The sequence below is a fragment of the Carcharodon carcharias genome, chromosome 27 (genome assembly GCF_017639515.1).
Source record: "Carcharodon carcharias isolate sCarCar2 chromosome 27, sCarCar2.pri, whole genome shotgun sequence".
Classification (NCBI taxonomy): Eukaryota; Metazoa; Chordata; class Chondrichthyes; order Lamniformes; family Lamnidae; genus Carcharodon; species Carcharodon carcharias.
In genome coordinates, this window is record NC_054493.1 from 2,649,909 (window position 1) to 2,662,775 (window position 12,867).

General features: G+C 56.9%; 1 protein-coding gene across 1 annotated transcript in view; it reads right to left on the bottom strand.

Annotated features, from left to right (window-relative positions):
* Positions 1-12,867, bottom strand: part of LOC121270117 (zinc finger protein 16-like) — a 120,827-nt gene that overhangs the window by 2,076 nt on the left and 105,884 nt on the right. The window contains exon 3 of the mRNA XM_041175432.1: positions 5,693-6,906. Within this exon, the coding sequence (XP_041031366.1) occupies positions 5,693-6,906 (1,214 nt within the window). The remainder of the gene's footprint in view (positions 1-5,692; positions 6,907-12,867) is intronic.

Here is a 12,867-nt window from a genome sequence, read left to right on the forward strand (position 1 = left end):
GGAGCAAACCCCCTGCATTTCCATAGCGCCTGCCACCTCCTCAGCACCATTCCTCCCCCCGCACCCCCCCCCCACAGCCAATGGTGCCCTTTGTGGGTTTTTTTTTAAATTAAATTTAAAAATCCCCTGGACCGGAATAATTCACCCACCTGGTTCCATCTTGGAATTCTTCCACCCACCCACACCGCCCCCCACCCCACTCTCCACCACCAGTTTGTGGGATTTGGCCGGGACTGTTGGGGAGGGAGTTCCAGGATTTTGTCCCCTGTGGTCTAGGTACACCCACGGCGCTGTTAGGGAGGGAGTTCCAGGATTTTGTCCATGTGGTGTAGGTACACCCACAGCGCTGTTAGGGAGGGAGTTCCAGGATTTTGTCCCCTGTGGTCTAGGTACACCCACAGCGCTGTTAGGGAGGGAGTTCCAGGATTTTGTCCCCTGTGGTGTAGGTACACCCACAGCGCTGTTAGGGAGGGAGTTCCAGGATTTTGTCCCCTGTGGTGTAGGTACACCCACAGCGCAGTTAGGGAGGGAGTTCCAGGATTTTGTCCCCTGTGTGGTGTAGGTACACCCACGGCGCTGTTAGGGAGGGAGTTCCAGGATTTTGTCCCCTGTGGTGTAGGTACACCCACGGTGCTGTTAGGTAGGGTGTTCCAGGATTTTGTCCCCTCTGTGGTGTAGGTACACCCACGGCGCTGTTAGGGAGGGAGTTCCAGGATTTTGTCCCCTCTGTGGTGTAGGTACACCCACGGCGCTGTTAGGGAGGGAGTTCCAGGATTTTGTTCCCTGTGGTGTAGGTACACCCACGGTGCTGTTAGGTAGGGTGTTCCAGGATTTTGTCCCCTCTGTGGTGTAGGTACACCCACGGCGCTGTTAGGGAGGGAGTTCCAGGATTTTGTCCCCTCTGTGGTGTAGGTACACCCACAGCGCTGTTAGGGAGGGAGTTCCAGGATTTTGTCCCCTGTGTGGTGTAGGTACACCCACGGCGCTGTTAGGGAGGGAGTTCCAGGATTTTGACCCAGCGACAGTGAAGGAACGGCCGATATATTTCCAAGTCGGGATGGTGAGGGGTTCGGAGGGGGAACTTCCAGGTGGTGGGTGTTCCCCATGTGTCTGCTGCCCTTGTCCTTCTAGATGGTAGAGGTCTTGGGTTTGGGCGGCGCTGTCGAAGGAGCCTTGGTGAGTTGCTGCAGTGCATCTTGTAGATGGTACACACGCTGCTGCTACTGTATGTCGGTGGGTGGAGGGAGTGAAGGTTTGTGGATGGGGGTGCCGATCGAGTGGGGGGGGGGAGGCTGCTTTGTCCTGGACGGTGTCGAGCTTCTCGAGTGTCGTGGGAGCTGCAACTCATCCAGGCAAAGTGGGGAGTGTCCCATCCCACTCCTGACTTGTGCCTTGTAGATGGTGGACAGGCTTTGGGGGGGGGGGGTGGGGGAGTCAGGGGGTGAGCAGCGGAAATCCCAGGCGTTGACCGATGGTCTCGAGGAGCAGTAAGTGCGGCGCGGCCAGGACAGGACCACGATGACGACAACAGTCGGGGTTGGTGGAATCAGATCGATCGGCAGTTTTAATGTGGAAATAAAAACGTGATCAGATACAATCGTGGGACACTGTACATTAAAAGTCAAGACACGGAGAAGAGCAGAGGAGGACCGGCGTTTTCGAAAGCACCCCTGGCCTCCCCCGACCACCGACCACCGTGCGGCTGGTGGGCGGGGGGGGGGGGGGGGGGGGGTTGGGGGGGAAGGTCCCTCCTCCCCCAAAGTAGTCCCAAACGGAATAACTTCACCCGCATCTTGTATTGTCCTTCAGGAGACCGCAGGCAGCCAATCTGTGCAGGGTGAGCTCCCAATTCATCATTAAAAAAAAAACGACGATGCGATCGATGGCCGGGCGAGAGAGTAAATCTTGGCTTCCGGACAGTCTTCCAGCGGCTCCTGTCGTCTGACACAGAGAGAGACACACACAGAGAAAGAGAGAGACCGAGACTGTCCACTTTCGCAGTTTCCCTTTAAGGGGCTGCTCTTTAATTTGCTCCTCGACCTCTGTCAATTTCGTCGAATCGCTTTCGACGGCTTAGACCCCCTTTCTCCCCCCCCCCCCCCCCCCCCCCCACAACGCGTGCGGCCGACTCTCCACACAAGAACCCCCTCCAAACGAACGAAGCAATGAGAAGGGGGTGGAGGGGGAGGGGAGGGGGTAGGGGAAGGGGGGAGAGTGGGGGAGGGGAGGTAGGTGGGGGGGGTGGAGGGCGTGCTAAGTGCTGACCTGACCAGCGACGCCCTCATCCTACCAGTGGATAATTTAACGAAAAAATTAACCCCCACCCCACCCACCCACCCCCCCCCACCCACTTCCCAACCCCCCCCCCCACCCCCACCAAACCCCGTGTCGACTCCTTCGAGTTGAAACCGATTCGACGAAATTGACGAAGGTGGGGGAACAAATTAAAGAGCAGCCCCTTGAAGGGAAACTAGGAAAGCGGACAGACTCCCTCCGTCTCTGTCTCTCCCCCCCCCCCCGGGAGTTGACTCGGGCCATAGTCCGTCTGTTTCTCTCTTCTCAAAACAACATCTTCTTTCTGGCCTCCTGCTCCCTCCCAGGAGGAGAACGCGGAGGCGTGGGGCAAGGCGAGGCGAGGCCGGACGCGGAGCGGGCGTCTCCCCATCGCCGATCCGCTGGACGTCCAGGGCCCCTCCCCACGCAGCGGGCAGGCGAGTGGTCAGTCCCTCTCGGTCCGACTCGCTCTCCTTCTCCCTCCACCCCCCCCCTCACCACCCACCTTTCCCTTTTCCTCATTCTCCCTCTCTCTCTCTCTCTCTCTCTCTCTCTACCCTTCCCTCCCCGTTTCTACCTTCCCCCCCTCAGTCTCTCTCTCTCTCTCCCTCTAACCCCCTCCCTCCATCATTTCCTTCACATTCTCTCTCTCTCCCCCCCCCCCCACATCACTTCTGTCTCTCTCTCTCTCTCCCCCCGCTTCTGTCTCTCTCTCTCTACCCCGCTTCCGTCTCTCTCCCTCTCTCCCCCCGCTTCTGTCTCTCTCTCACTCCCTCCACTTCTGTCTCTCTCTCACTCCCTCCACTTCTGTCTCTCTCTCACTCCCTCCACTTCTGTCTCTCTCACTCCCTCCACTTCTGTCTCTCTCTCACTCCCTCCACTTCTGTCTCTCTCTCACTCCCTCCACTTCTGTCTCTCTCTCACTCCCTCCACTTCTGTCTCTCTCTCACTCCCTCCACTTCTGTCTCTCTCTCACTCCCTCCACTTCTGTCTCTCTCTCCCCCCGCTTCTGTCTCTCTCTCTCTCCCCCCGCTTCTGTCTCTCTCTCTCTCTCTCCCCCCGCTTCTGTCTGTCTCTCTCTCCCCCCACTTCTATCTCTCTCTCTCACTCCGCTTGTCTGTCTCTCTCTCTCCCCACTTCTGTGTGTGTCTCTCTCTCTCTCCCCGCTTCTGTGTGTCTCTCTCTCTCTCTCTCTCTCTTTCACCCCGCTTCTGTGTCTCTCTCTCTCCCCGCTTCCGTCTCTCTCTCTCTCTCCCCGCACCCTTTGTCTCCCTATCTCTCTCCCCCTATTCTCTTTCCTTCTGCCTTGGTCTCCCTCTCTACCCTACTCCAACTCTTCTCCTTCCCTTCATTCTCTCTCTCTCATAGCCCAACACCCTGTCTCTCTCTCTCTCTCTCCAACCTCTATCTCTCTCTCTCCTTCATTCTCTCTCATGACCCAACGCCCTGACTCTCCCTCTCTCTCCAACCTCTATCTCCCTCTTTCTCTCTCCTTCATTCTCTCTCATGACCCAATGCCCTGACTCTCTCTCTCCAACCTCTCTCTCTCCTTCATTCTCTCTCTCTCACAACCCAACACCCTGACTCTCTTTCTCTCTCTCCAACCTCTATCTCTCTCTCTCCTTCATTCTCTCATGACCCAACGCCCTGACTCTCTCCAACCTCTGTCTCTCTCTCTCCTTCATTCTCTTTCACAACTCAACACCCTGACTCTCTCTCTCCAACCTCTATCTCTCTCTCCTTCATTCTCTCTCATGACCCAACACCCTGACTCACTCTCTCTCCAACCTCTATCTCTCTCTCTCCTTCATTCCCTCTCATGCCCCAATGCCCTGTCTCTCTCTCCAACCTCTATCTCTCTCTCTCTCTCTCACGACCCAACGCCCTGTCTCTCTCTCTCTCCAACCTCTATCTCTCTCTCTGTCTCTCCTTCATTCTCTCTCTCTGTAACGACCCAACGCCCTGTCTCTCTCTCTCTCTCTCTCCAACCTCTATCTCTCTCTCTGTCTCTCCTTCATTCTCTGTAACGACCCAACGCCCTGACTCTCTCTCTCCAACCTCTATCTCTCTCTCCTTCATGCTCTCTCTCTGTAACGACCCAACACCATCTCTCTCTCTCCAACCTCTATCTCTCTCTCTCTCCTTCATTCTCTCTCACGACCCAACGCCCTGACTCTCTCTCTCTCCAACCTCTATATCTCTCTCCATCATGCTCTCTCTCTGTAACGACCCAACACCATCTCTCTCTCTCTCCAACCTCTATCTCTCTCTCCTTCATTCTCTCTCTCTGTAACCACCCAACACCCTGACTCTCTCTCTCTCTCTCTCCAACCTCTATCTCACTCTCTCTCCTTCATTCTCTCTCTCTCTCACAAACCAACGCCCTGTCTCTCTCTCTCTCTCCAACCTCTATCTCTCTCTCCTTTCTCTCTCTCTCTCTAATGACCCAACACCCTGTCTCTTTCTCTCTCTCTCCAACCTCTATCTCTCTCTCTGTCTCTCCTTCATTCTCTGTAACGACCCAACGCCCTGACTCTCTCTCTCTCCAACCTCTATCTCTCTCTCCATCATGCTCTCTCTCTGTAACGACCCAACACCATCTCTCTCTCTCTCTTTCTCTCCAACCTCTATCTCTCTCTCCTTCATTCTCTCTCTCTGTAACGACCCAACACCCTGACTCTCTCTCTCTCTCTCTCTCTCTCCAACCTCTATCTCACTCTCTCTCCTTCATTCTCTCTCTCTCTCACAAACCAACGCCCTGTCTCTCTCTCTCTCTCTCCAACCTCTATCTCTCTCTCCTTTCTCTCTCTCTCTCTCTCTAACGACCCAACGCCCTGTCTCTTTCTCTCTCTCTCCAACCTCTATCTCTCTCTCTGTCTCTCCTTCATTCTCTGTAACGACCCAACGCCCTGACTCTCTCTCTCTCCAACCTCTATCTCTCTCTCCGTCAAGCTCTCTCTCTGTAACGACCCAACACCATCTCTCTCTCTCCTTCATTCTCTCTCACGACCCAACGCCCTGACTCACTCTCTCTCCAACCTCTATCTCTCTCTCCATCATGCTCTCTCTCTGTAACGACCCAACGCCCTGACTCTCTCTCTCTCTCTCTCTCCAATCTCTATCTCACTCTCTCTCCTTCATTCTCTCTCTCTCTCACAAACCAACGCCCTGTCTCTCTCTCTCTCCAACCTCTATCTCTCTCTCTCCTTCCTTCTCTCTCTCTCTCTAACGACCCAACGCCTTGTCTCTTTCTCTCTCTCTCTCTCTCTCTCTCCAACCCCCCCCCCACCCCCCCACCAGCCCAAACCACACCCCACCCCCCGGGCGTCTCAGCAGTTGGGATGTACGAGCGCCTCGATGCAGGGCTGGGGTTGGGGAGGGGGCGGAGGGGGGTGGGGGTGGGGGTGGTGGTGGCGGCGGTGGTGGCGATGATGGTGCGGGTACGGGGTCTCGCCCCGCTCGACGTGGATGCGCTGGTGCCTCAGCAGGTTGGAGGAGTACATGAAGCGCTTGGGGCAGTGCCCGCACAGGAAGGGGCGCTCGTCGGTGTGGACCCGCTCGTGCTGCATCAGCTCCTTGGAGCTCTTGAAGCGCTTGGCGCAGGCCGGGCAGGCAAAGGGGCGCCGGTCGGTGTGGACCCGCTGGTGGGTCAGCATGTCAGCCGAGCGGGTGAAGCGCTTGTCGCAGTGGCTGCAGCGGAAGGGGCGCTCGCCGGTGTGGATGCGTTGGTGCATCATCAGCTCCTTGGAGCTCTTGAAGCCCTTGCGGCACTCGGGGCAGGCAAAGGGGCGCTCGTCGGTGTGGACGCGGTGGTGGGTCAGCAGCTTGGAGGAGCAGGTGAAGCCTTTGCCGCACAGCGAGCAGGTGAAGGGCCGCTCGCCGGTGTGGACCCGCTGGTGGGTCAGCAGGTTGGAGGACTGGGTGAAGCCCTTGCCGCAGACGGAGCAGGTGAAGGGCCGCTCGCCGGTGTGGACCCGCTGGTGAGTCTCCAGCTCCGACGGGTAGTTGAAGCGCTTGCCGCAGTCCCCGCACTGGTAGGGCTGGGCCCCCGTGTGGCTGCGCCGGTGCCGGGCCAGGTTGGAGGAGCGGCCGAAGATGCGCCCGCAGGCCAGGCAGGGGTACAGCTTGCCGGTGCCGCCGGCGCCGGCGCCGTTGGGCGACCCGTGGTGGCGCGGCCCGGCCGGCGGCGGCGGAACCGACGCCGCCGCCGCCGGCGGGTAGAGGAAGTGGCAGGGCCGGCCCAGGGCCCGGCCGCAGCTGTGGCCCTCCCGCTCGGCCACCTGGCCGAAGGCCAAGCCGCAGCCGGCGCACACGAAGGGCTTGTCAGCGCCGAAGCCCACCGCGATGTGCCGGGGCGACGGGGCCCCGGCCGCCGGCGGCGGGTACAGGAAGCGGTACGCCCCCTCGGCCGCCGCGGTGGTGGCCACCGCCGCCGCCGCAGCCACCGCCGCCCGCTCGCAGTTGTGGCTCAGCTGCTCCAGGGACTGGCTGAACGCCAGGCCGCAGCCCGAGCAGATGTACAGCTTGTCGGCGCCCGGGTCGCCTCCGTCCGCCCGCGGGTAGTCGCCCCCCAGCTCCCGGCACGAGGTCTGGCTCGAGCTGCCCGTCTGGAAATCCTCCACCTGCAACATCCTGGAAAACACAAAACAGAAGAAGAAGGAGTGAGGGAGGGAGGGACGGAGGGAGGGGGAGGAGGGCAGTACGGGACCCGAGTGTGGCCGGCTCTACAAGGAAAAGACAATGCTGTCGAAGTTTCGTATCCGCCCCCACCCCCACGCCACATCAGGACAGACACGACAAGACTATCAATTGGAAAGGAAGCAACAATTTATACCGCCTGGGAAGAGAATGCGGATTGTCTGGCAAGTCGGGCCCAGCCTGCAAGGCGTCTGGACAAAAGCTTGGCAGTTAACTGTTCTTTGTCGCATTCTCCGCGGCAGGTGTCTCGACCACTCGAGAGTCCTCCACCCTGCCGAACAATCGTCGCTCTCTTCTCGTGCGGTGTAAATTGTTGTTCCGTTTGAGATTTAGTATCCTTGCGAATCTGTCCCGGTGAGCGCATGATTAAAAAGAAACTTTGATGTCATGGCTCTTCCTTCAGCCATCCTCAGGTCACCATAAGGCAGCTTCCTCACGCCACATCCCCCCCCGAGCAAATGGGTTGGGGGAACAGGAACTAGAACATGGCAGCCCCAACGCCCCTCACTATCTCTGTAACCACCTCCAGCCCCTACATGACTCCCTATCTCTGAAACCTCCTCCATCCCCTACACCCCTCCCTATCTCTGTAACCACCTCCAGCCCCTACACCCCTCCCTATCTCTGTAACCTTCCTCCAGCCCCTACATCCCTCCCTTTCTCTGTAACCTCCTCCAGCCCCTACACCCCTCCCTTTCTCTATAACTTCCTCCATCCCCTACAACCCTCCCTATATCTGTAACCTCCTCCAGCCCCTACAACCCTCCCTATCTCTGTAACCTCCTCCAGCCCCTACACCCATCCCTATCTCCGTAACCTCCTCCAGCACCCTACACCCCTCCCTATCTCTGTAATTTCCTCCAGCCCCCTACAACCCTCCCTATCTCTGTAATCTCCTCCAGTCCCTACAACCCTCGCTATCTCTTAAAACTCCTCCAACCCCAACACCCCTCCATATTTCTGTAACCTCCTCTAGCACCCTAAACCCCTCCCTAACTCTGCATCCTCCTCCAGCCCCTACACCCCTTCCTATCTCTGTATCCTGCTCCCGCCCATACACCCCTCCCTATCTCTATAACTTCCTCCAGCCTCTACAACCCTCCCTATCTCTGTAACCTCCTCTAGCCCCCTACACCCATCCCTAGCTTTATAACCTCCTCCAGTGCCCATAACCATCCCTATCTCTGTAACACCCTCCAGCCCTCCCTAACTCTATAACTTCCTCCAGCCCCTAAACCCCTCCCTTTCTCTGTAACCTTCTTCAGGCCTTACAACCATCCCTATCTCTGTAACCTCCTCCAGCCCCCAACAATGCTCCCTATCTTTCAAACCTCCTCCAGCACCCTACACCCTTCCCATTCTCTGTAACCTCCTCCAGCAGCTACACCGGTCCTTATCTCCATAACCTCCTCCAGCCTCTACAGCCCTCCATATCTCTGTAACCTGCTCCAGCCCCTACACCCCTCCCTATCTCTGTAACCTCCTCTAGACCCTACACCCCTCCCTATCTCTGTAACCTCCTCCAGCCCCTACACACCTCCCTATCTCTGTAACCTCCTTCAGGCCCTAGACCCCTCCCTATCTCTGTAAACTCCTTCAGGCCCTAGACCCCTCCCTATCTCTGTAACCTCCTCCAGCCCCTACCCTCTACCCTATCTCTGTAACCTCCTCCAGCCCCTACACCCCTCCCCATCTCTGTAGCCTCCTCCAGCCCCTACAACCTCATCTTTGTAATCTCTTCCAACACGCTACAAACATCCCTATCTCTGTAACCTCCTCGAACCACTATAACCCTCCCTAACTCTGTAACCTCCTCCAAACCCCTACAACCCTCGCTATCTCTGTAACCTCCTCCAGCACCTATAACCCTCCCTATCCCTGTAACCTCCTCCAGCCACTTCAACACTCCCTATCTCTGTAACACCCTCCAGCCAATTCAACCCTCCCTATCTCAGGAACCTCCTCCAGTCTCTACAACCATCCCTATCCCTGTAACCTCCTCCAGCCCCTACAACCCTTCCTACATCTGTAACCTCCTCCAGCCCCTACAACCCTATCTCTGTAACCTCTTCCATCCCCTACACCCCTCCCTATCTCTGTAACCTCCTCCAGCCCCTACACCCCTCCCAATCTATGTAACCTCCTCCAGCCCCTACACCCCTCCCTATCTCTGTAACCTCATCCAGCCCCTACACCCCTCCCTATCTCTGTAACCTCCTCCAGTCCCCTACATCTCTCCCTATCTCTGTAACCTCCTCCAGCCCCTAAAGCCCTCTCTATCACTGTAACCTCCTCCATCCCCTACACCCCTCCCTATCTCTGTAACCTCCTCCAGCCCCTACACCCCTCCCTATCTCTGGAACCTCCTCCAGCCCGCTACAAACCTCCCTATCTCTGTAACCTCCACCACCCCGAACAACCCTCCCTATCTCCATAACATCCTCCAGCACCTACTCCCCTCCCTATCTCTGTAGCCTCCTCCAGCCCCCTACAATCCTCGCTATCTCTGTAACCTCCTCCAGCCCCCTACACCCCTCCCTATCTCTGTAACCTCCTCCAGCCCCTACGCCATGCCCAATCTCTGTAACCTCCTCCAGCCCCTGCACCCCTCCATTTCTCTGTAACCTCCTCCAGCCCCTACACCCCTCCCTATCTCTGTAACCTCCTCCAGTCCCCTACACACCTCCCTATCTCTGTAACCTCCACCAACCCCCTACATCCCACCCTTTCTCTGTAACCTCCTCCAGCCCCATAGACCCCTACCTTTCTCTATAACTTCCTCCAGCCCAAACACCCCTCCCTATCTCTGTAACCTCCTCCAGCCCCTACACCCCTCCCTATCTCTGTAACCTCCTCTAGACTCTACACCCCTCCCTATCTCTGTAACCTCCTCCAGCCCCTACACACCTCCCTATCTCTGTAACCTCCTTCAGGCCCTAGACACCTCCCTATTTCTGTAAACTCCTTCAAGCCCTAGACCCCTCCCAATCTCTGTAACCTCCTCCAGCCCCTACCCTCTACCCTATCTCTGTAACCTCCTCCATCCCCTACACCCCTCCCTATCTCTGTAGCCTCCTCCAGCCCCTACAACCTCATCTTTGTAATCTCTTCCAACACGCTACAAACATCCCTATCTCTGTAACCTCCTCGAGCCACTATAACCCTCCCTAACTCTGTAACCTCCTCCAAACCCCTACAACCCTCGCTATCTCTGTAACCTCCTCCAGCCCCTACACCCCTCCCTATCTCTGTAACCTCCTCCAGTCCCCTACATCTCTCCCTATCTCTGTAACCTCCTCCAGCCCCTACAGCCCTCTCTATCACTGTAACCTCCTCCATCCCCTACACCCCTCCCTATCTCTGTAACCTCCTCCAGCCCCCTACAATCCTCCCTATCTCTGTAAACTCCTCCAGCCCCCTACAATCCTCCCTATCTTTGAAACCTTCTTCAGGCACTACACCCCTCCCTATCTCTGTAACCTCCTCCAGCTCCTACACCCCTCCCTATCTCTGTAACCTCCTCCAGTCCCTACAACCGTATCTCTGTAACCTCCTCCAGCCTCCTACAATCCTCCGTATCTCTGTAACCTCCTCCAACCCCTACAACCCTCCCTATCTCTGTAACCTCCTCCAGCCGCTACACCCCTCCCTATCTCTGTAACCTCCTCCAGCCGCCTACACCCCTCCCTATCTCTGTAACCTGCTCCAGCCGCTACACCCTTCCCTATCTCGGTAACATCCTCCAGCCCCCTAGAACCCTCCCTATCTCTGTAACATCCTCCATCCCCCTACCCCCTCCCTATCTCTGGAACCTCCTCCAGCCCGCTACAAACCTCCCTATCTCTGTAACCTCCACCACCCCGAACAACCCTCCCTATCTCCGTAACATCCGTCAGCACCTACTCCCCTCCCTATCTCTGTAGCCTCCTCCAGCCCCCTACAATCCTCGCGATCTCTGTAACCTCCTCCAGACCCCTACACCCCTCCCTATCTCTGTAACCTCCTCCAGCCGCTACCCCCCTGCCCAATCTCTGTAACCTCCTCCAGCACCTGCACCCCTCCATTTCTCTGTAACCTCCTCCAGCCCCTACACCCCTCCCTATCTCTGTAACCTCCTCCAGTCCCCTACACACCTCCCTATCTCTGTAACCTCCACCAACCCCCTACATCCCACCCTTTCTCTGTAACCTCCTCCAGCCCCATAGACCCCTACCTTTCTCTATAACTTCCTCCAGCCCAAACACCCCTCCCTATCTCTGTAACCTCCTCCAGCCCCTACACCCATCCCTATCTCTGTAACCTCCTCTAGACCCTACACCCCTCCATATCTCTGTAACCTCCTCCAGCCCCTACACACCTCCCTATCTCTGTAACCTCCTTCAGGCCCTAGACCCCTCCCTATTTCTGTAAACTCCTTCAGGCCCTAGACCCCTCCCAATCTCTGTAACCTCCTCCAGCCCCTACCCTCTACCCTATCTCTGTAACCTCCTCCAGCCCCTACACCCCTCCCTATCTCTGTAGCCTCCTCCAGCCCCTACAACCTCATCTTTGTAATCTCTTCCAACACGCTAAAAACATCCCTATCTCTGTAACCTCCTCGAGCCACTATAACCCTCCCTAACTCTGTAACCTCCTCCAAACCCCTACAACCCTCGCTATCTCTGTAACCTCCTCCAGAACCTATAACCCTCCCTATCCCTGTAACCTCCTCCAGCCACTTCAACACTCCCAATCTCTGTAACACCCTCCAGCCAATTCAACCCTCCCTATCTCAGGAACCTCCTCCAGTCTCAACAACCATCCCTATCCCTGTAACCTCCTCCAGCCCCTACAACCCTTCCTACCTCTGTAACCTCCTCCAGCCCATACAACCCTATCTCTGTAACCTCTTCCATCCCCTACACCCCTCCCTATCTCTGTAACCTCCTCCAGCCCCTACACCCCTCCCTATCTCTGTAACCTCCTCCAGCCCCTACACCCCTCCCTATCTCTGTAACCTCATCCAGCCCCTACACCCCTCCCTATCTCTGTAACCTCCTCCAGTCCCCTACATCTCTCCCTATCTCTGTAACCTCCTCCAGCCCCTACAGCCCTCTCTATCACTGTAACCTCCTCCATCCCCTACACCCCTCCCTATCTCTGTAACCTCCTCCAGCCCCCTACAATCCTCCCTATCTCTGTAACCTCCTCCAGCCCCCTACAATCCTCCCTATCTTTGAAACCTTCTTCAGGCACTACACCCCTCCATATCTCTGTAACCTCCTCCAGCCCCTACCCCCTGCCTATCTCTGAAACCTCCTCCAGCCCCCTACAATCCTCCCTATCTCTGTAACCTCCTCCAGCCCCCTACACCCCTCCCTGTCTCTGTAATCTCCTCCAGCCCCTACCCCCTGCCTATCTCTGTAACCTCCTCCAGCCCCTACATGCCTCCCTATCTCTGTAACCTCCTCCAGCCCCTACACACCTTCCTATCTCTGTAACCTCCTCCAGCCCCCTACAAACCTCCCTATCTCTGTAACCTCCTCCAGTTCCCTACACCCTTACCTATCTCTACAACCTCCTCCAACCCCTACACCCCTCCCTATCTCTGTTACCTCCTCCAGCCCCTACACCCCTCCCTATCTCTGTAACCTCCTCCAGTCCCCTACATCTCTCCCTATCTCTGTAACCTCCTCCAGCCCCTACAGCCCTCTCTATCACTGTAACCTCCTCCATCCCCTACACCCCTCCCTATCTCTGTAACCTCCTCCAGCCCCCTACAATCCTCCCTATCTCTGTAAACTCCTCCAGCCCCCTACAATCCTCCCTATCTTTGAAACCTTCTTCAGGCACTACACCCCTCCCTATCTCTGTAACCTCCTCCAGCTCCTACACCCCTCCCTATCTCTGTAACCT